The sequence below is a fragment of the Ovis canadensis genome, chromosome 25, assembly GCF_042477335.2.
Source record: "Ovis canadensis isolate MfBH-ARS-UI-01 breed Bighorn chromosome 25, ARS-UI_OviCan_v2, whole genome shotgun sequence".
Taxonomy (NCBI): domain Eukaryota; kingdom Metazoa; phylum Chordata; class Mammalia; order Artiodactyla; family Bovidae; genus Ovis; species Ovis canadensis.
In genome coordinates this window covers 50284447-50308667 of record NC_091269.1, presented here as the reverse complement: position 1 = coordinate 50308667, position 24221 = coordinate 50284447, and the positions used below count along the sequence as shown (strand labels likewise).

Genomic DNA, 24221 nt, shown 5'->3' with positions numbered 1-24221 from the left:
CAGAGTCACTGATCACATTCCTGTTTCTTCCTTTTATTGTGTTCCTTTGCTATCGAGTTTGTATGATCTTTTCCTGGAAAAAATGACAGGTGCTGTTTCTCACTCTATCAGTGACTTACATGTTCTGTGACTCCTATAGTGCCATTTAAAAAATATAACCTTTTATAGATGCAATCTTAGTTGTTTATAACTCAGGTTTTGTTATATGAGAAAATTCCCTAAGTGACACATTGGTTTAAGTCCAGTTTTTAAAGATGAGAAAAATATTCTCTGCCAAAACATTTTCCTCTAAATTGTAAATGAAGGGAAAACTCTCCATTAGTAAGATTATGATGCATTTTTCCTTGTTTCTTAGTACATTGAAATGTATGAACATTATTTTTATATAAGTGATCAAGTTTTGGTGTTTAATAACACGTTGTTAGAGGAAAAAGAGTTATCCCTTTTGATTTATTTGAATATTTACTGGGTGACTTACAGTGCTTTACGTATTAGAATTGGTTTGTCAACAATTAACATTCTAGGTTTTTATATAACCCATACTTCAGGTAATAGAGGATTATTAAACTGCAACCAGTGTGTTAGAAATCTGCCGACTGGTAATAAAATTCTTATGTATAACAGCAGCTGAAAAATACTGCTGTATATTTATGCATAGATTGCAAGATAGATGATGGCCCCCACACTGCAGAGGGCCTCGAAATGCCGGTCTATCAGCAGGTGGCGCTGCTCTTCTATAAATGAAACCTTCCTGGCTCGCTCTAGGTCCTACCCTCACCCGTCCACTCCCTGCTTTTTCTTTTACAGATTCTCTCTCCTTTATTTCTCCGCAATGAATTTCTAAAACTATGTTCATTTGTTTTTTTGTTGAGGAAATAGCCCTCAAATAAGGCGACACCTTTAAACTGCAAAGATTTCCTTAAATCCAACTTGCTTGATTTAAGTCTCATTTGGAACAAGTCCTAGTTAAATAACTGTTGCTGTTGTTAAAAGCAACACCATATTCTCACCCCTAAGTCTGGATTACCTCTGCCATCTGATCATTGTTATGCAGCAAGTCTCATTCTTAACTAATGTTTATTTATACAAATTAATTCCCTAGGCTTCATTCCATACCAGGATAATGAGGGTCATTTTTATAAAGGGGGCTTTTGTTCTGGATTAATGTGCTATATAAAAATGATTTTAACGTAATGCTCTTTCATCGAGAATTACTTTGGAATCCAAGTTAACCAAAGAAGGTTGCTTTCCTCCTTGGGCCAGTACTAAATTTCTGACAAACAGGCTCAGAGGGTGTTTTGGTTTTGTTCTCTGATAAGATTATCCACACAAAGGCTGATCAGCTTGTCAACAGTGAGGGGGGAAAAACAAATGTACAGGTAAAACTTACTCTTGTTTTTTGTTTTCAATCCACCCACAGGTAATTTTTCAATCTTTTAAATTTGTTTAAAGACATAACTACATATTTTTACTATTTTTTTTCTTTAATCTACAGTATTGCTTTTTTACAGGGTGTTTGCTATAAACATGGCTTATTTAGGAGCTAATGGATTTATTGAGATTATGTAAGGGGGGAATTAAAATACATTCCAGGATGACTTATATATTGGGTTTATTTTCTTCATTGTCAAACGCTATCTATCAGACTATGGAGACATTTCAATGCAAATATTTTTTACTGTTTGTAATTTAGAACTTTGAAACCATTAATTTTGGGAATCCTATAGGAATTTTTCTCTTTTGAGTTTTTAAAAAAACTTTTTCTAGGCATACTGATCTAAAGGGGTGTGGGTTAAGGATCCAGATGACATCATATACATTTTTATTTTATCCACTTATATGCTTTTGGCAGAGAAAATCCTGAAGTGTTATTGGTTAGGCGAAACCATGAAGTATAGGATTGGGGGCAACATTTTCTTCTCAGGGAATCCACTTGAAAACACTGGCTTTGTTGCAAATGTTTTTCAAAGTATTGATTGCAGTCAGTTTTGTAGCTTCAAGTTCTGTTTCTGTGGACTGGGATCAACATGTATAGTTGAAGACAGGAAATAACCACCCAGGGTCAAGGGTAGATTTACCTGGCTGGGCTTTGAGGAAGCAGCCTGTGGGTTTCACAGGACCCCTTTCCCCGGCATCAAATGACTTTCTTTTCCTGTGAAATATTTCACTCTCTAGAGTAAAATCAAGGCCTGCAATAGACCTGGACCATTGCCAGGGGCCTCTTCCTTATCAATTCCGTGTACATGCGTGTGCATCTTGTCTTGAACCTTTATAACTTCTAAGTGGCCAGAAAGAAAGTAAACTGAATTATGGGGATTTCTGATAGACTTTTCCAAGATGCAAACCTCATACTGTCCTCTCTGGATCTGAGTATTGAAATCGAAGGAAAAATGCCTTCCAGAGGATTCAGATTATCACCAAGTATTATCCAAATCCCACCATTTGGATTTCAAAGCCTGTATACTATCTGTGTTCCTATGTCCCCCAAATGTGCCTTTAAATAAACCTTCCTACTCTAGCCAAACTGCTTTTCCTTTAGTCCCTAGGCTTAGTGACCCCTCACTTCCTTGCCTTTGCTCCAGCCCACCTCCCCACCCAGCGTGCTCTTTCCACCCCTGGTTTATTCAGCATCACAGCTTGAGTGCCCCTAGTGTGCCAGGCCCTGTGTTTGGTTCTGGGGATACACAGGTGAATGAGACTGACATCTCTCTCCATCCAACTCTTGTTTCCAGCCTTGTTTTCCCTGACCTCCCAGACCTTTTCACCCTTTCTCTCTAGAGGGTATCATTTAGCCCTCACCTGATATTATCATGCAACCTTGTTATTTCATACAACTTGTGAATTTTACCCAATTACAGATAACTTTAATACAGTTGGCTTGTTACTCCAGCTAGACTTGGGGATCTATTTTATTGTACATCTTGAAAAAGATTTTGGAAAAAAAGAAAAAGAAATGCCTAACCTCTGATCCCTCAGGATTTGTGTTGAATTGCTTTGGTGTTCTGTAGAGTTCTCCAGTTTCTTCTATTGAAAGGAGGAGTTGAGAACCATTTCCCTTGGACCAGAAATCCTGCTTTTCCTAGTCTTTAGTGCTTTGGGTTGAGTCTTTGGGTAGGAAGTTGTGGATAATTATTTGTGGTTGTAGGGTTATGAGGCCTTCAGTCCATGGCTGGCTCCTGTGATATCTGGCAAGTAACAGAAGAGAAGGTTAAGCCCAGAACCATTACAAAGCAGAGCTGAAAAACTCCTATGCTTAATTAATGCCAGTCCTGCAGAAGGGGAAGGGTCTTACCAAGGATACACAGTGGGTCTAAGCTTGGACCTAGACCTGGGCTCCTCACCACTTGGCTGTGCTTTTTCCCTATGCAATGACACCTCCTTGGTAACTAGGAGTTATTTCTTAGAAACTTTACTAGGGGCTCAGCACTATAAGAGATTCAGAGATTTGTAGATTGCATTAAGAAACTTACACGTCTGGTTGGGGAGAATGCATGGAAAAGGGGAAACAAATTATAATGCAAAAAAAAAAAGAGAGATATCAAAGGGGTGTGAGATGAGAAGTGCCAAGGGACTTTTAAAGAAATGAAGGATTCCGCCTTGTTACAGTCATCTGGGAAGGCTCGCTTGAAGAAGCAAGCTAACCTGTTTCTTGAAGGGTGGTTAGAGTAGGGAGGTGAAAGGAAGGAACAGATGAGGAGTCGCCACCCCTTTGCCTCATCATTCCCCTGCCCCTCCTATAATCTCCCAGGCACTTGCCCCAACCCCATGACCTCCCACGAGAAATCCAAGGAAAAGTCCCTCACAATCAGGCAACATGAATTTCCTGTAATTTAGAGGGAACAGTGGGGTTTCTCCATGTTTCCATCTGACTTTCATTTGTTGTTGCTCTGAATGGTTCCAGCCTTCTTCAATTGAGGCCCATTTAAACATTTTCTGGCTTTTCTTGTTTTTATGACACTTGGCATAGCCTAATTATTTTGACCTGAGCAGTTCATTGGGGCCATATGAAATATGGGCCAAAGGTGACTGTCGACAGGACGCAGAGAATGGGGGTGGAGTGGTGAATCTCACCCCATTCCAGTGGCTGGATACCAGCTCAGTTGCTTTGGGCAGAGGAGAGTTTGTGAACGCACTTGAGTAGAACAAAATCAGAAGAAAGCAGATTGGCCTTCTGATGGGAAAGAGCTCTAATTACTTTGACTTCTCAAAGCCAAGATAATAATGATGGGTAACATTTATCAAGAGCCTACCAGGAACTCTTCTTAGCACTTTTCAAGCTATTCCCTTTTCTTCATTTTTTTCCAGTCTATCCTTACCACCACCCCGTGAGGAAAGATTATTCCCAGCTTATAGGTGAGAAAAATGAATTTAGGTAATTTACCAGATACTCAAGTTCAGACCGAGCAGAGTGGTTTCAAGGCCTGTGTGCTTAACCATTACCCTCATTGCAGCTCAGTAGTAGTTGATGTATGTAGAGGGATCTCCATCCCAATGCTCTTTGTCTCAGGAATAGCACGCTTGAGTGTCACTGGAGTCAGAGCCCGAGATGCTGACATGGGGTACCTGCCATGTGACTGGGGGTCCAGGAGGCAGCCTGGGGGTATTTGAGGAGCTGGTGAGCTCATGTCCTGTGAGACAGTTACCTTCCCAGGATGGGAGTCCAGTCTTTTGCAAGGTTTTTAAACAGTTAAAATCCATATTTTTACAGATAATCTTTAAAGATTGTCCTACATATAAAATCTGATGGAGCAGCTGGATGGTGCTATGCAGAGCACACCAAGACAGTATTTGTCCTCAGCATATGGTCACTGGTTATCTCACTTAAGCCCACAACATCTCCAGATCTTGGTGTTCTCATCTGTCCAGCATGGATCTTGTGACATTGGACGTGTTGAGGAACTTGTGTAAGATGAGACCTCTAATGAAGATCAGAGTTAGGACTTGAACAGGTCACCGTACTCCACAAACCCATGTCTGCATGCTCTTCTCACTAACAGACTTCTGGCAGTAATGATCTGGAAGAGAAGTCCACAGACCTGGGTGCTCCTGGGTTGGTATTATTAGTATAGCCTTGAGCCCAGGGAGGGTCAGGCCTGCTCATGCCTAAACCCAGTCCAGCCCTGTGCCTACATCCTACTTGCTCTGTGTTGACCAGCAATGTCCTACCGTGCACTACCAATTTCAAATGTTGCACGGGCTGTGTCTGAAGATAAATTATAGTAGAATGCGGATGATGATTTTATAGTTTGAGAACATCTTTAGAAGGTGACTATGCCCTTAGGAAATATACTAAATGCTATGTTTAGTGTAAAGTCACAATCCAGACTGGTCCTCACCTCCCAAGGTTAAAAGCATACAGTATTTCTAAAGTGTTCTGGCAGGGCATTCTTCATCAGGCCACGCAGTGTACCTGGGTTGCACTAAAAACCCATGCATTTTACCTTTATCTGAGTTTCAGAGAGCAGTCATGTGGAATACATGTCAGAATGCTAGGGGGCTCTTGACAAAACTGGCTCAGTGGCAGATATGGTGTTTATGGGTGAACCAATAATAATAATGATATTAATAATAATAATGGTCCTTATCTGTATAGCAATCTTATGGTTTAGAAAATAATTTAACATACACACAATTAGATCCTAGGCTGATCTTCAAATAGAATCACTGGGGCAAGCATTAATTCTGAAGACATAAATACCAAAGTGAAAATGAAAATGAAAATCTGATTGACATCTTCTGCCAGTCTTGTTTACTGGAAGCCGTTTAGGGGGAGGAAAAGCAAAAAGAGAAGGAGGGTAACCACTGAGTCAACGCATGTAAGCAAATAGAAACTTCTGCCTCAAAGTGGAAATGTAAATACACATTGTGTTCAGCAGGAGAATTTGATGTGAGGTGTGAAATTAAGTCCGGGAGAGGCCTGACCCTTTGCTTCTCACCCTGGGCTGGTGGCATATCTCAGATTCCGGAGGCAGCATGATCTTTCCTCCACTCCTTTGGGTGTCTGACAATCTGTAAATCCACAAGGAAGCCTTTCTTGCAAGGATTTTCCTGAACAGTCTTATACAGACAGCATGAAGTGATCAAAAGAATGAGTCATATTTTACATTTGCCTGTCCAGTTCCGAACAAGGGAGCATGTATACACACAGGCAGGGCAAATTAAGATAACTTCTCTATAACCACAGGCAGAGTCCAGTACCTAGAACACTCTTGAGAAATGGCCAGGCAGGGCTGCGGCCAGAGTGGGAAGAATGAGACACTTGCTTGAGGCACCAAATTTAAGGAGTCACCAAAAACCTTAGTCATCAAGATAAATAATGTGAGCTCAGTCACTTCAGTCGTGTCTGACTCTTTGTGACCCTGTGGACTTGTAGCCTGCCAAGTTCCTCAGTCCATGGGATTCTCCAGGCAAGAATACTGGCATGGGTCTCCATGCCCTTCTCCAGGGGATCTTCCTGACCCAGGGATTGAACCCACATCTTCTTCATTGCAGGTGATTCTTTACTGATTGAGCCACCAGGGAAGCCCCAAGATAAATAATAGGTGCATGCAGTATTCTAAAGCATCAAAATGCAAAAAAATGCATGATGAATAAAATATTAGAATTTCAAATAAAGGCAGGACAAATAGTGATTTTAGTGTTGGCATGTAAGCACTGAATTTCAGAAGTCAGTAGGGGTTAGAATAAGAAACACAACACAACTGGCAGCTCTGCCATCTGTGAGCACTTGAATTGTTCCAGGAACAGTGTTCAGCACCTTCCAGGCATTTTCTCTTGATACATTTCAGAGAGACCAGTTTGTCCTACAGTAAATCCAAATCTATTCGATAATAAACCATATTAGAGAGTTCCTTCACAGACTCCATAAATTCCATTACGGTTCATTTTGTCTTTGTTAAACATTTGAGTTGAAAATTACAATCCCTTTATTCACAATGATCATTTCAGACACACAGCTCAAAAAGAACAGCGTTAACTTTAAAAAATATACTAGCACGCTTGAACCTATTAAGCACCATAGCTTCGTAGACTCCAGCTGATGATTTTTATTAAGTATACTGCAGGAGGGGGGAAAATCAAGAATAATTATAAATTCATATATACATCTCTTATGGGCATAAGGTGGCTTGAATGGGATGAATGCAGAAGTTGTCTGTTTCCCCAAGAAAATCACAGAGATGTTCTGATTAAGCCCATAATCTAGTTGATGTGAAATTCTAGCCAAATGTATGGGGCACATTTTCTCTTCTGAAAGTACTTTTGATAAGAAATGCATTACAAACTCATCAGTTTGGCTTCCTGTTAACAAAAAGACAGCAGCCGTCTGGATCATTCTGGGTTCACAGTGAAACTGCCACACCACGTATCCTCCAAGTAAAGCTGTGCAAGTTTGACAAGGGGCAGATGAATCCGGGAGTTATTGTGCAGGGGTTTAAATCTATGCGGCAGCTGACGGTTGAAATAATCATCTATATATCGCTCTGAGCTAGCTGGGGAAAGGTTGACGCTGTATATTTTCAACATATCTAGTCTAATGGTTAATCTGTTGTCTTGGATGGGCTCTTGCCCGGTGGACTTGGAGCACACACTGACAGCTCCGAGGAATTGCTCATGGTGGATGTGGTTGGCCTTGATTCTCAAAGTGCACAGTGGAGGGCTCTAACTTAGCTTGCATGGGAAAATGAGAAACTCACCTGGCTGGTCTCCCCCAAGGCAAAGGAGCCTGCCAGACAAATAGCGGATTAGGTGGGAAGGACATTCGAGGCTCTAAACTATTTATACTTCCATCCCTCCCGACTTTCCTCCTGATTTGACTTCCCTCCTGACTTTCCCACATCTGTGCACTGGAAGTGAGTTCCGTATGTGTTGCTTTCATTGTCTGGCTGTCTTGGCAGATTGGAAAGAGCATTGTCCTTTTAGAAAACTGGAAAGCTAGGAAAATGTGAGAAGATAGGAGCAGGAATCAGCAAACCTTTGCTATCAAGGGTAAATACGCTATACTTTGCAGGCCACGCAGTCTCAATTGCAGTTATTTATCTCTGTGTTGTAGAGTGCAAACAGCCAGAGATGCTAGGTAAACAAATGACTGTGGCCATGTAGTGATAAACTTTATTTAGAGCTACTGAAATTTTCATATCATTTCAATGTGTTATGAAATATTATTCGCCTTAGATTTCTCCTCAACCACTTAAAAATGTAAAAATTATTTTTAGCTTATAAGCACTACATAAATATGTTCCACAGTATAGTTTGCTGATCCCAGAACTTGAGAAATATAAAAAGAAAGACGGCAGCTGTTGGTGCCAGGAACTTGGCAGATTTCATCCTTATTTTGAAGCTTGTCCCCACAAAACATGTACTACAATGTGTCAGGGTTTCAGAAAGAAGTGAGACACACTTTTTGACCTCAAAGCTTTTACCATCATATTGGCGCTGGGAGTAGCAAGCAGAGAAGGAGAGGAAAGTTGAGAAGAGGCTGTTTTGGTTGAACTCCTATACATTTTCTTTCTGTTTGATTCAGAGTAAAAGTTTTCTTCTACTGTCTTCCCAACTCCCAACTCCATAGTGAAATTTCAAAGATGTTCTTGCAGTTCTCATTTCCATTGTGTATTTGCTTTTAAACTTTCCTTGTTTTCTCTGTCTTCATCTCTAAGAAGCTTATACATGGTAATCTTTTCTTGAGATCCTTCTTTGCCCTTGAGGTGATGGAGACAGTTATTCCAAAAAAAAAAAAGAAAAGTACCAAAGGCAACTGGATTGCCAAGAGAAATTGTCTACTGAGTACTGAGCAGGGCAAGAGCGCTGGGCAAGTTGTAATGACAGGTCAGGTTTTTAGTAAAGGTATTTGAGCTGTGATTCTAGATAGAGGCGACTGGGGAATGTTGGACTCTAACCAGGACGCATATAGAACAGGAGGCTGTGGTTTGAGATGGGGTGTGTCGGTACAGAAGGTACATCTACTCCACCAAATTTGATTCTTGAGGATCTGTTAGGCCACAGTATTTCTGTAGAGAACATTACAAACCAGGTCATGTGGATTCTGTTAATATATTTATATAGTATTTCTTCTCTCTCCAATGCAGAGCTGAATTCTTTCATTACTCTGTGTTGATGGCCTCAAACTTACACAATTCAGGTTTCCTAGGCAGTGAATAGAGTCAGAAATATACCCTGTGATTAACTTCTACATAACCCATTGTTCCTTAAAGTCTCCCTCCCCATTCTCCTATTAGCTCCACAAAAGCCAGAAATGAAAAAGCTCCAACAAGCCTCCCCTTCCCTGCCCCTCATTCTCCCATGGGGTGCTGCTCCCCGCGCCTGGACTCAGGCAGCTTGGGGACTCTTCCCACCCTCATTTTGCATGGTAACAGGTCATTGTTGTTTCCAGCCTCCATCCTCTAGGTTTTCCAAATAAATGTATTTACTGTTTCTCAGCTAGCAGTTGTAAAATGATCCTGCCTGATACTGTACATGGTAAAGTGATTATCCAGTTGTAGAGAGTTATGTATATTGTGTTGGTGATATTATTAGTGTTCACATTGCTTTGGGTAGGGAGCAGCCTTCATCTTTTAATGATCTCTGTATTAATATTCACCATGATGTTTCAAAACAAATCAGCTTTTGGGGGATTGATTTTATCCATAATACTGCAAAATCTTCACCAAACTTCTTGGTAAAATATGGCGCAGTGGTAAAGAAGCACCCTGCCAAGCAAGAGATGTGGCTTTGATCCCTGGGTTGGAAAGATCCCCTGGAGAAGGAAATGGCAATCCACTCCAGTATTCTTGTCTGGGAAACCTCATGGACAGAGGAGCCTGGTGGGCTGCAGTCCATGGGGTCACAAAGAGTCAGATGCTACTGAGCACGCACGCACGCACGCACACACTAGGTTGTCAGATCAGAAACTCTTACTTCCAGGATATCACCCACTTTAATTTCCCCGCGTTCTTGAGCTGCCTACTGACCTTGTAGGCATAGAACTTGGCTCCGATGCCTGTCTTACTTTATTGTAGCTGCTCAGCCTCATTGATGGCACATAACACTCCCACCACAAGATTTATCCTGAAACAATCGTTAAGTGCTCCTTTTTAGCAGTTATAGGACCAGACTCACAGGATGGGTTATTTATCTGGCGTTTGTTGTTCTTGTTCTTACTTTGCCTTCATTGCTTATGGGAACATTCATACTCTCTCACCCATCTGGTTTGAGTGACAGACAGCCAGGGTTCTGGTGGTCTATAATTGTAAGACAGGAAACATCTCTTTGTAAAACAGGTGCCATTATGTGCTGCAAACCAGGGATTTCTTTTTCCTGGCTACACTATAAGACCTTGGAGTTTGCTAGCCCAGATTTCCTAGTGAAAGTCTGAGGCAGTCATCCTATAGAGAGGTTGAATCAGCCTGGGAGTTTTGTCTATCGTGAATCAGTTTGTTGAAAAGTGACTGTATTACTACAACTTACTTGATTTTTCTTGGGAGGAAGGGAAGTTTGATAAACCCAGGAAACAGGAAGCACACGTGTTCAATCTCTAGTCCCACAATTTCATAAGTTGCCATTTTTAGTAAAACAACATTCACGTCCTGAAAGGCTGAAAACACACACCCGATTCTCACTGACATCACTCACCATACAAGGAGATGCGACCGACGCATCACCCTTTCTTAGGAGTGGCAGACCCCTGGCATTTAATGCAAGTTAAGCAGCGATCTCACAACCAAGGGAGCTAACCAAGCCAGTGGTCTGAGATGAAAACGATAGTTTCACACTGAGGGTTGATAACTTGGACTCTAATGATTATTCAGTAGGATGCATTTTAGCAGGTTTTGGAAGATAATGAGTTTGGTCTTTCTGCAAAACTGAATTGTCTGTGTCTGTGTATATATCGTGGGGGGAGAGAGGAACTCTGTATATTTGGGGAAATGATGACACAAGCAAGATTGTCTGCTGACACGTTATCCCATCTGACATCAATGACAATAATGCAGTGAAAAGAATTTCGAGAAGTCATCGGGGGGAAAAGAGAAAAACCCTGCAATTTAGCTGTGAGGGAAGAAACTTCCATTTTAATTTAAAACTATAATTTTGTTCAGTGTGAAAACTGGTTTGGAGCTTTTCCAATGAAAAATTTCACAAAGGATTAATTTCAGTTTTCTTTTCTTGTTATTGTTTGGCAGTCAAGGTTGGAGCTAGATCACGCTATTCCAAAGACCCATTTGAGTTCAAGAACACAGCTCACAATTCTCAGCTTGTTACCAAGCCAGGTGAAGGAGCTCTGGAATCTATCCCACTTTTTAATAACTGCACCCCTTAATGTTCTACCTTAACATGCTGAGCTCAGGGGGAGAAGGAAGATGTGCTACTGTGGATTTCAGCATGCATCTAGCTTGTTGGGCAGCAAAATGCCAAAGAGAAAATCCATACAAAATGATAAATAATCATTAAAACTACCCTCCCCCCAAACTAGCAGCTTGCACAGGACTCCAGTCGGAAGCCCTGTTAGTTCTATGCCTCTGCGTTCAAACCACTTTGCATGCCTCTTACTCTGAGTGATTCCAGTGTGAATATGACATTACTAATGATCTGCTAAGTGTGTGCAGATGTGGGTTTCGCCAGATGTGGTGATTAATAACGTAATGGAGATAGCCAGTTGACTCATGTTTATGGGTTGTTTGCCTTTTATTACATTTCCGAGTTTATTTGCTTTGAACTATTTTTTAACTGCAGCCAACAAACTCACCTTTAAGTCTCAGAGGGCATCATCCCCTTAAACCCTGCTGAGGAAACTGGGACAAAGGAATGTGCCCCAGGCTGGAGCTGAGAGTTGGGTCAGCTCTGGACTATGTAGGCAAGCTGAAGTTGTTGCCCCATTTTACTCAAAGTGCCCATGGAGAGGCATTGATGAACCTTGACACAGTGTTTACAAGTTGGCTAGGCCAATAAAGCAAGGGATTTCTCTTTTTAAAAAAAATGCAGTAAAGTATATGATCATCTTGAAGGGAGCCCGGAGTTCTGGCCAGTGTTTCTGGAAGACGTTGCCTTGGTTTTGCTTAGAGAAGAGTGCCGATGAAAAGTTGAGTAAAATGTTGTTACAGATGTTCAGCTCTGCATTAAGGCTGTTGGAATTACCACCACATCTTAAATCAATTCCCAGAACATTGTCTGGAGGTTATGTCATTGAAATAATGAATCCTCTTTAGTCAAGTATAAGCAAACATGTTAAAACATCATTGTAACTTTAAATTAAACTCCAGCGCAAACCAAGGGATCTGAAGGCTCATTAGATTTGCCTGACATTTTTCTAGCACGGAGTCTTCCCAAACTGTAAAACTGTTAGATTCAGTGCCTATTAGACAAGCGAGCACTGGGAAGTTACAACAGCACATTAAGTGTTATACTTAGGGATGTGCAAAAACAAGCCCTTGAATTTTATGAGTACTCAGAGACTGGATGGAGTTCAGCTCCTATAAAAATTCCACATTGGATTCCTGGACTTGTTTGTGTTTTAAAGAAGCTGGTAAGTCAGGTTCCTTTAAAAGATCTTATCTTCCTACTGCTTCCGCAGCAGGAGGACCTTGGTGGAAATGCCGGAGACAGAGGTGTATTATAATTAGCCAGAAACCAGACTAACTGGGAACCTGGACATGTGTGTTGGCATGAGGTAGTAGCCCATTCCTTTGATACTTGTCTTTCACCAAAGTAAGTCTCCCTTTTTAATTCAATTTTTATTCCTCTCATGTAGTCACAGAAGCCACGAGATGAAAATTATATTTTATAGCTTAACTAAAAGTTTTCCTCAATCTGCTTTCCTTATATATGCAGAAATTGATGGAATCCATATAAAAGGATAATAATTAAATATGGTTTATATCCTACTTAGGAGGCAGAAGTGATCGCGGCTCCTCTAGTGGGATCCAAGCCACGTGTAATGGCCTCCATTACACAGCGTTCGTATATTTAAGCTGGAGACATTTCCCTGCCCCCCACCCCCACCTACCCTGCCCCATCTCTTCAGGGAACAGATCTGCATTTCCAGTACACGAGGAAACCTTTGAACATGCATTTCATTTAAGAGAACAAATCCCAGTTTAAATGCAGTATGATTATGATGGATGAGCTTTCTGAGTTGCGATGAAAATAAATCGTTTCCTTGCATAGTAGGAGGCCTGACTTTAGCACCGGAACTGGGTGTTTCCCTGGAGCTGGCGAACAGGTATTAACTTGCAAGTCTTCCATCTGAAGATCACTGCAGGTACACAGATAGACCAGGCGCCAGGTTAATGGGCACTTAACAAGAGAGGGTTATGTATCATTAGCCAGTGTAAATGAGGAAAGTAAAGTTAAGCAAAAGAATCCAGCAGAAATGCCGGAGACTGTGACTTCCAACAAATACACGCGTATTGTGTAATTGGACAAAACCGTGGCAACATCTGGTGGGCTTGAATAAAGCTAGCCTAGGGTAGGTAAAAAACATGTTTGGACATTTCATCCTAACCATAAGAAGGCTTGTGTGATAAGAAGAAAAGAATTTCCACCTCCTACTAGATCAACTCACATGCACGTGTGTTATTTAGTGCATCATGCTACTCAACTAATGCAGGTCATCTTGAACAAAATACAACCCTTGCAAGTGGCCCATATTAAAAGATGACTTTGTATTACATGGGTAGTCAGCGCAAGACTTTCTACCCCATCCCAAGGTGGGGAAAGTGCAAAAGTACACTTAGACCCATACATATTCTCTCTGTCTCTTAATCTTACTCCCTTTCTACTCCATCATTGCCTGGGATGCCTGGCCCCTCTCCTATGAAAGGAAGATAAATGCAGGTCTAGAACAGAGTGCCTGCTTGCTTACTGAGAGATGCATATCACCTCTAAGTGAGTTTTTTCAATACCATTTATGTGGCTTGTATTTATTTCCTTTAATCTTTTAAGTGCTGTTTAGTCTCTGTGATTTGCTTGTGGATACTCATTTCTGATAAGATGCGATATCCTTCCAGCCACATAGTCCTTCCTGGAGACCTAAGTGACTGATAACGGTCACAACCTGAGCCTGGGCGTGAGGCGGGCGGGGTGGGTGGGGGAGGGGAGCCTGTGCAGGGGGAGCAGCAGGTGATAGAGTGTAAGGGCTAAGGGCATTTGCAGGTGATTGATCTGCCTTTATTTCTTCCAGTCACGCTCTCACTTCCAACTACATTCTTGTTCCATTTCCTTGTGTCAGCCAAAAGTTAGACAACCTCAGACTAACAGTAGAATAAAGGAGTGTACCAAGGGTGATACTTGGAAGCAGATTTAGAGGGTAGTTGTATTATCATGGTCTTCCCTGGTTGACTCAGACTGTAAAGAACCTGCCTGCAGTGCTGGAAACCTGGGTTCGATCCCTGGACTGGGAAGATCCTCCTGGAAAAGGGAATGGCTACCCACTCCAGTATTCTTGCTTGGGAAATCCCATGGACAGAGAAGCCTGGCGGGCAATAGTCCATAGGGTTGCAAAGAGTCAGACACGACTGAGTGACTAACACTAGCACTGGATTATTATAAACTCTTTGAGGCCATATATCATAAAATTAAATGTGTCTAGTGTTTTTCGAGAAGTACCATATCATGCACGTTCTGATATGGGTCTTCCTGGATAATATCAAGCAGCTGAGATGGCATCTCCTCCCCCACTTAAGCCTTGTGCACCTTTAACACCTATCAAGCTTCTTTTGATGTTGTCGCTGCTAATATTTCTCCTCTTAGCTTTAAGGTAACTGCATGTCATTTTGAGTTTCAGGGATGCTTCCTCCCAGTCTGTGTTGCAGTCAACAATAAGAATCCAAGGATCCTGTTTTTCCCTCTTGACATTACAGCTTTAGCCTGAATCATGGGGGTGGGGAGAGGAAGACTAGGATTTTGCTGCTGGTGCCCTTGGGTGACAGGCTGGGTATGCATCTGCTAATTATCAAGCAGCTCTCTTAAAAAAGAGGCACGATGCAGGCTACTATATCTCCAGAGCTTATTAGTGGGTGTCTTTGGGCAAAAGCAATAGCGTATGCTGTGTTGTTTGTGAGCAGAGCTTCACATTGCTTAGCGATCTGTGTGGTTTAAACATTTGGAAAACAACCTGTGGTTTCCAATAGTCTCTGCTGCCCTGCTCTCCTGCCCACCACACCTCTCCCTGCAACCCCCCGCATCATCAGAGATATCATTCAATGGCAACCTGCTCCTTCGTTTGGGTGCTTGTAGCCCCTTTCTCGTGTCTTAATGAATTAAGAAAGGACCCCACATGCACAGCTCCACAGGCCCTCTCTCCTGGGAGGTGGAGGGACAAGAGCTGCATTGGGCTGGGATTCTTGGGCCAGAACCCACCAATGTTCCCAGTCCTGATGGATTGAAACATTGGCTGTTAAGGCCTCCAGTCCTTGCCTCTCCAAGGCTCTTTTCCTCTGGCGTGCAGGAATTAGGAACCGGTTTTGTTGGTTCATTTGCAGAAGCAGCCAGCTGGCAGCTCTCGTGCTGCTGCGATTTTTGGTCATCCAGCAAGGCAAAGGAACCAAAATGAATTCTAAGCAGAATGATGGCGTGTTCCCATATATATATATATATATATATATATATATATACATCCATATTTTTGCAATTTCTGTTCTTTCTATTGGCAGGGTGTTTATAAACTGTTTTAGTCTTTGAAAGTGCATGTTCAAATGCTGGAGTGTTGAGAGGTGATGCTCTCACCTCCTCTAAGCTGGGCTCTTTGACTAACGCCTTGGTTTTTGTCATTGGGTCCTAAGACACGGCCACGAATTCCTAGTGAGTGACTGAGCCGTAAGTGTGTGTCCTTTGATATCTTGCCTGTATTTCACAGTCTGCCCTCAAACTGTTCATAATCTCATGAGCTGCCTGTATTTCCAGTTGAAGATGAGCAGCCGTCGACACTGTCACCCAAAAAAAAGCAGCGCAACGGAGGCATGCGGAACTCACCCAGCACCTCGCCCAAGCTGATGAGGTAAGGATGGATAGGGGCCTGGGCTGTGCAGCGGGTCCCCTGGTGGCGGGTCCCTCTCTTGCTCCATCTCCTCTCATCGCCCCCCCCCCCCCCCACCAACCCTCAGGGGCCCAGCAGCTCCCCTCCCTAGCAGGCTCGCAGGGGAGGAGGGGACGAGATCGTTAGATGGCTTCTTAAAGGCTGGAGTATTTATTCTGTCAGCTTGTCAGCAGTTAATGATAGAGCTGAAAAAATTCTGTCATGAAAAACAGTTTGAAAAGCTGTTTGAAAAATACATAGGCTTTAAAGTCTGAGCTGTCACCATGCCCTGTCTATGTGTAGTTCCTAAACAACAGTGGCACTAATGACGGCAGCAGCCAATCAGAGGGGCGCGTGTGGTTAGTTTGCCTCCGGCAAGTCTCTTCCCGCTGGAGTCCCTCCGAGGACTGTTTTCTGTACTTAAGGCCATATGTGAGATGTATCATCACAATCAAAAATGAACCTGAAGATTACCTTCTCTTTATCCTGTCGATTGAAATCAAATTTCTGTTAATTGATTTTGACTGATAAAAAAGTCTAATAATCTGTGGACTTGCCAAAGCAAAGTTCAAAAGTAATCCACTTCTGCTCAGGCTAAAAGCAATATTAATTATGAAATAGAGCTTGTGTGCACTCTTTTGCTCTCTTTCTCTCCTTCCCTCCCTCCTTCTGTCCCTCTCTCTGCCCCCTCCCTTGCTCCCTTCTTTCTTTCCTTTCTTCCCCTCTCTTTATCTTGACTGCAGCTTCCTCTAGGAAAAGGAAGTGAAGCCAGTTTTCAATAGACTTCTCTTGGTTCCTCTTCTTGGCCTCTTCATCTTTCTTCTCCCTTTTTTTTTGTCTCTGATTCGTCTGCCAATACTAGTGCTGATTTCCCCCATCACCCTCACTCTCCAGCATCTCAGTGAAACAGGAATGATTTCAGGTTTGCACTGCTTTCCCTAAATGTTCCCTGCCATGGAAACACCTGCCATCTTGATGGTGCTTTCTTCTTCTCATTGCCATTCGCCATTCTCCTCCCTTTGATGATTGATACAAAAATCAGGATGAATTCCTCCCCCTCCCCACCTTTTCCTAGCATTCGCCTCTTCCTGCCTCTCCACAGCCACCTTTCTAGGTTGGAGACAGGGCAGTTCTTCATGTGGTCGAGAACGCAAGTCCCAGAAGACTCACCCAGCCCCATGTCCTTTTCCATCACAATCCCCTCTTCCTGTTCAGTGCTTCCTGTTTCCCATTTGCTCAGTCTTGCTTGGGTGCTGCTGATTTGCCTGCTTGTTTACAGTTTATGAGGAGAAATAAAACGTGCCCACTGCCAAGCCCTTGTTTTTCCAATGCCACTTGTCAGGCTCCCATCCACTCTCTATTGACTCACCATTAGGTGATCGCCTTATCTCATGCTAATAGTTTTATCCATTGAAAACAGACAGAAGCCCAGGCGCTTTCTTTTGCCTAAATTTAGAGAAGCAAATAAATAAATAAAGAGAAGTCTGAAAAATCTGAAACCTTTGGAGCCAAATTCCCTGTCCCTGTTTGCTATGTAAAGTATGGCTCATTTCTTTGATCTTGAGTAATAATAATTCTGAGGAGTTATACTGTTTTCATATGCTTCAAAGCTGTGTCAAAGTTTTGCTGCTTAAGGGTACTTCTTTATTCTGTTGGCTCTTGGGTACCAAGATGACAGGTCTTCTGTATGAGGTGGAAGCTTTTTTAAGTCGTAGCCTTCAGCAAAACATCAAATTACCAAATCCGGGGTAACATACTTCTACACAAATGCCTTTCCTGTAGATATATTATACCCTATATATTAAATACTTTAGTGTTACACGCTACATTTTATGTGCAATAGAAAGTGATGGTTTGAGGTAGCCTTGGGGGGACTTTTTTTCCACAAGCAGAAAAAGCTAGTATATACCGTATCAAGTATGGTTTTTACAGGACTTTCTGCCCGAAGGCCTTTGTAAATAAGTAATGATCAACAGATTGGCTGTGGGTTTTTGAAAAGCATGCCTGTGTCAGTTTGCATGATGGGGGAGAATTTTCAAAGTGGGTCTTGCTTTCATTGCCTGTCGGAGAGGGGCTGAGGGAGGCAGTCATCCCAGGCTGGGGCTGTCTACTCTGCGGTACATCAGAATTGCTAAACGTGGGTCAGGCGGTGAGCTGAAACTTGCTGAGCTACAGAACTCAGGTTTCTGGTGTTGCTGCCTTTGGGCTGCTGCTATTGCTGGGGCTGCTGTTACTAGAGCTGTTTACCCCACCAGCCCATGACGACCTCAATCGGTGCTCAGTTGGAACGGTCTGTCCCATGACACGTCAGAAAGTCTTCGACATTCCTCTCCTTGACTGCAACTTTCTGTGTTCCGGGTTCTTTACAGAGTCAAGATGGGAGTCTGTCTGTGGAGACTCCACAGACTCTGTGGAGCCCTGTTGCCCTTCATTTCCAGGGTAGGAATGAAGAGCCCATGGGTGGTTGGGTTTGAATCACCGACTCTGGCCATGAAGTTGCCAGGGCTGATTTTTTTCTAGCTTCATCTTGCTGATTGACAGGAAACAGAGTCCCCCCCACCCACCCCAAACCACATCTGCAAACACTCCCTATCTACTCTACAGGAGATGGGACTCTCAGGTCCTATTCCTTATGACCTGAAACATCCATAAAGGAGGCTAATGACTCATTTGAAGTGGGTGTTTCGACATGAGTTTGTGGCTTGCTGCTTGAGCAGAATCAATCATTCTGAATGCGGGCAGGTTTTAGTGGCCTATGGGCAGTGATAGGAAACTTTCCGAGAGAAACTGGAGAGCCCAGAATGGGCTAGGCTGGGCTCTAATTTACCACTGTGGCCTCTGCAAGTAAAACATGCTCCTGCGTGAGGGGTCCTTGCAAGCCATCTGCCAGCAGGAACTGCAGCAGGGACTCCGTACTAATGGTCTTTGTCTTCCCTTTGTTCTGGGAGCAGGCCTACCCTGGCTTCCGAGCGTCACTTCACTCTGCACCATCATTAGATGAGCTGCCTTGTTCGGTGTGTCTGGATCCTGAGGCAGTATGTTTTTTCAGAAAACAGCCCTCACAACCAGACCGAGCCAATGGCAAGCATCTGTGCTCCAAGTCAGGGGTCTGTGCGTCCTGATAGAGACCTTTGGCTTCAGATCCCGCAAGGGAGTGGACTGAGGAGGTAACCGGGGCCCTGTTATTCTTCTCAGTGTTGGTCTCTTAACATGGAATGGTTTAAGGAGCCTCTCCTAGCTTCCCTCTAAAATCACCAAGCACCTGTTGCCCAGTTCTCCCTACTCAGTGTATGTGTGCCTTGTAAGGAAAGCTGTGTCTTCCTTCCATTTAAGGCTCTAGAGTAAAGCACTTTGTCTCTGAATAACCAAGTCAAGGGTTCTTAATTAGTAAGGAATCTAGTAAGGAATCTTACTCTAGTAAGTCCTACCTAATTGGGAAGATATGAACCAACATGGTTTAGTTTCCAAACCCATTTTATTCACTGCCTCACTCCGGCACCTGCTGGAGGGAATAGGGTAGTGCTCAGGCCATTGCAAGTGGCTTGATGTGGCTGGAGAAAGAGGTTCTTAGAGTTGACAATATGAGAGTGTTCTGGCTTCATTAGGGTGCTGCCAGATCCCATTAGGGCTTCCCAGGTAATGCTGGTGGTAAAGAACCTCCCTTCCAATGTAAGAGATATGAGACGCAGGTTCAATCCCTGGGTCAGGAAGATCTCCTGGAAGAGGGCAAGGCAACCCACTCCAGTATTCTTGCCTGGAGAATCCCCAGGGATAGAGGATGATGGGCTATAGCCCATGAGGTAGCAAAGAGTCGGACACAACTGAAGTGACTTAGCATGTACACAGACCCATTGACTATTCAATGAAATCTATCTAGAAAGACTTTCTAGGGAAAAAAAAGCTCATTGGACACCATTTTGACTACAGTTGAAGGACATTCTTGGATTCTCTGAATTCCAGCCCCATGTACTATCACATTCAGTTTATTTCATGACCACCTTCAAGTGGTTGCCTTCACAGATGCTTTTTGGCTGTTGAGTGGATAGACTGGTATGGGGAAAATGCCCTGGCTCCTTTGCTCTGTCCTCAAATGCACCCCCAAAGGTTATGCCTTTCAGCTGCCCACTTCTGTTTCCTTTCTCAGATTAATTTTTATCTGGGAAAGGTTTAGAGAGAATCTGCTGTACTCAAGATGTTGTAGGTCTTTGAGGGTATGAAAATAAAGTGGGTTATAGTCTTCAGAGTATATGGATTTAGTGAAATGAGTGAAAGTCACTCAGTCATGTCTGACTCTTTGTGACCCCATGGACTATACAGTCCATGGAATTCTCCAGGCCAGAGTACTGGAGTGGGTAGCCTTTCCCTTCTCCAGGGGAATCTTCCCAACTCAGGGATCAAACTCAGGCCTGTGTCTTCAAAAGGCTGCTGGTTTAATGTGGGAGATAGACAAGAATATACAGCAAAATAGAATAAGGGCAGGGTGGTGACCTACCAACATAGGCTGTGAGAACAGAGAGAACCCTCATTGCCTCTAGTTTGGGAGGCTGAGCCTGGGCTGTGAAGGATGAGGAGAACCCTTGACTAATAGCACTACCCACCCTTGTCCACTGTTTACCAGGTGCCAGGCATCATTTCTAGAGCATTATGCTTATTATTTCATGGAATTGTAACTACATGAGGAGGGGCCACTGTTTCATTTTATGGATAAGGAAATTGAATCACAGAGATATAAAGAGTAGTAAATCTAGTAAGTCTTACCTAATTGGGACGACATGAACCTAAATGGTTTAGTTTCCACATCCATTTTATTTACTGCTTCACTCCTGCACCTGCTAGAGGCAAAAGGATAGTGCTTAGGCCATTGCAAGTGGCTGGAGAAAGAGGTTCTTAGAGTTGACAATATGAGAGCGTTCTGGCACTTAGTCATGAAGGCCTTTCCTGTCGTAGGCTAGAACCTTGCAGGTTTTTGAGGAAGTGGTACCCTAACTTGTGTTTTGAGAGGATCACTGATGATGGCATAAGGAAGGGTTCAGAAGCCTGCATCTGGGCCTTCTGGAGACACATGATACATAAATTCAGAGGTGTGAAGGGAAGGCTTATCCCCGCCTTGGCCTCTGCCAAAGTCCTTTGGGTACCAAATCATTCAGGGTCTGCTGCCGAACTGTGGGCCAGATGTGGGCTAAACAATCTTCCCAAGAAGGACATATAGCATTCCCTACATCAGTTACACCGCTTCCCTCAGGTGCTGGGGGACTTGGGATGAGAAGCCATGGGCCCTGAGGATCCACCCAGGGTGTGTTGAGTAGACACTTTCCACAAAGAGATAGCCCTCAGCCAGACTAGTGAGGATAAATGACAGTGCCCCAGAGATAAATTGAACACTGTGAAAGGAGCTTCATATCCTAAGACCCAGGAAACATGAGCGGCTTGTTTTCTGAATGAAAGTGGAAATATGATTGGAGAAAAACAGATTATCTTCCTTGTGGGCACTAACAGATTGTTAAGTGAAATAAACTCATCTGCTTGTTAAGTTCCATCCCTTCCCTTTTGATTCATACCTCTCACTGGGTCTTTTCTGTTAGGATTGCCAGCTTGAAAGGTTTTAGTAATGGAAAATGGCAAAGTGGCCTGAGTCCACTCAGAGTTGGAGACAGAATGCCATTCTTACAATTCCGTCCACTGGGCAGAATGAAGAAGGAAAGCCGGGACAGCTTAGCTGAGTAAATTCACCTCTTAATGCACAAACAAATCACAAGTGACAGGCCCCCACAGGACTGGAGAGGAAAGAAATGGTGAGTCTCGTCATCCCAGGGCTGGGGTGCGTTGGACACAGCTCCCTGGACACAGAGCATGCACAGCAGAGGGTCATTATCCCATCCCCTGGTTTCAAGAGCATCTTGTCCACTCTCCTCCAGGACTGAAGAACATGTCAGATCTCCTTGCTTGTCTCCCAAACATAAAGGCACTAATTTCCTTCTTCCTCTGAGAACAGTGGCTGCCTAGCAAGAGATGACATACTTAGGAGCAACAGTTCTTGATTGCTTATTTGTTGGGTAGGGGAAAAAAAAAGTGCAAGTAGAGACACAGAAAAGTGGCCAGAGTGGCCTGAAGGTTTTCTCAAGGTGGCTCCCAGGATGGCTATCTGGTGGGATTTGGGGGTGGGGGCAGGGGCAGCCGTGTCTCAGAAGAGATGAGTATTATCCAGGATGGTGGAGGCAGTGGTGAAGGATGAATTAAGGTTGGAGCCAGAATCTCAAGGTCAGGATCCTTGCAACATAGCAGGAAATAGAACCCACCCAGAAATAAGATGTACCCAAGAAAGCGGCAGATCCATTGAGTTAGAACCATTTATGGTACTGAAAACCCAAGTATGGCCCCTTTAGAGGAGACCACCTGAGACCCCCTCCAGTCTTCTCTGACTGGTGCAGCCAGAGAGGCGTGTGTGTGACCTGCTGCTCCTGAATGTGGCTCTGAAGGACTTAGTTAATACCTGCCAGGTTGCCTTCTGTAGCGTGAAAGTGATGGAAACCAAGGAGGGTAAAAAACTGAACTATATGTTGTACTTAATAAGAATGAATATTTCATTTACTTTTTTATGCTGATTAGCTCTTGGAGATAGAGTTCAGCAAGAGAGTCACTTGCATCTGGGTTAGAAATTTCCATCAAATGTTGACACAATCCCTAAAATTCCAGAGAGTCACAGAAAGAGAGTCAGAACTGATGACCTGGATTTGCTTTTGTCCCCAAATCTGCATTCTCCATTTGAAAAGCAGGGACTAGAGTGAGGCACGTGAGGTATCTCCTTCAACTCTGCACTGACGCCCCTCCACGGTCCCACTCTGGTCCTGTCCCTGTTGAATAGGACTATAACCTTCCAGTCTGTATGTTCCAAATAGATGTTAACTATGATAGGATTGAATCGAACCACAAAGCCTATCCATCTGGGTGAAACTTGACAACGATCCTTAAACTTAAGCATGCGTCAGAGGGATATACAGCACCTTGTTAAGACAGAGTAAGTCTGGGCTTCACTGGAGAATTGCATTTCTTCAAAGCTCCCAGGTGATGCTGAGGCAGCTGGTATGGGACCACACTTTGAGAACTGCTCCTTACATGAATCAGAGCAGTGGGAGAAACTTCATGTGATGGGGCCCCTTCTCACAGAAATATTCAGACCTGGCACTGGAGCACTAAATAGTTGCTTAGTTAAGAACATCTGTATTGACCACCACTGGACATCAAACATGAGTACTTTGTGCTGATCAGTTACAGCAGCTGGCTCTGGGCAACTTCCAGGTAGCTTGAATGGTCACAGATATATTTATAGGGTCTTCCTCCCAGTCACCATGCCCTATTACAGATGCTGTTCCTGTAAAGTGGGAAACAGCCCAAGAGCCTTGACTGTTCCCCAAACAAACTGTTATAGGAAATCGAAGTTGAATGGGCTTTCTCTGGGGACTTTTTCTGGTCTGCTTGGAAGGTCTGGAGTACTCTATTGAAGAGATAGTCAGAGACTAGAGATCATTCATCATCAGCTTCTCTTGGTACTTGGTTGTTTATTGAGCATCTACTAAGTCCTCTGCTGGGTTCCAGAAACGTGTGGGAGAGTAAAATATGAGTTCCCTGCCCTGAAGAACATCACCAACTAATGGATAAGACAGTCATGCAAATTATTATCTCTGAAAGATCATCTCACTTCTCACATCTCACTAGGAACTGTAAGAGTTCCTAGCCATGTCTGTCTGAGGTTATGGAGGAGGACAGCTCAGGAGGAGCATTTGATGCAAATTATGAGGCTTCAGAAATGTCCTGATACCCTTACTATGGGACATAATAGATACACAATAAAATCACTCTTACCACTGGGATGAAAGGCCTACAAAGGCAGGAGAAATCACCCAATGTTATCAAGACTCCCATTTCCCAGGAGGACCACCGCAGGATTGGCCTCAATCTAGATGGGATGCCTGTAATGATAGGAAAGGCTGCATCATGTGAGTAGAAGTGAGGTCCTGAAAATCAAGCAAGGAAAGGAGACAATTTAAAAGCCATGTGGTAACTTTCTCTTTCATACCTTTTGTTTGGTTGGTTGGTTTTGGTTCCTTGTACTTTAGTATAAATTTCTGAAGTCCCGCACAGAACCCACTGCCACAGGAAAAAAACTCAGATTCTCTTCTTAGGGGAACTGTGCGCTTTAAAATATAATGCCAGCTTCCTC

The 24221-nt window shown here is 43.3% G+C and overlaps 1 protein-coding gene across 7 annotated transcripts in view; it reads left to right on the top strand.

The window, feature by feature from the left end:
- Positions 1 to 24221, top strand: part of KCNMA1 (potassium calcium-activated channel subfamily M alpha 1) — a 764306-nt gene that overhangs the window by 647901 nt on the left and 92184 nt on the right. For 5 of the 7 annotated variants that reach the window (XM_069572206.1, XM_069572205.1, XM_069572210.1 and 2 more), the window contains exon 19: positions 15892 to 15985. In XM_069572206.1, the coding sequence (XP_069428307.1) occupies positions 15892 to 15985 (94 nt within the window). Of the gene's footprint in view, positions 1 to 11174; positions 11262 to 15891; positions 15986 to 24221 lie in introns of all 7 variants that reach the window. The other 2 variants (XM_069572203.1, XM_069572202.1) reach the window with 1 other exon arrangement.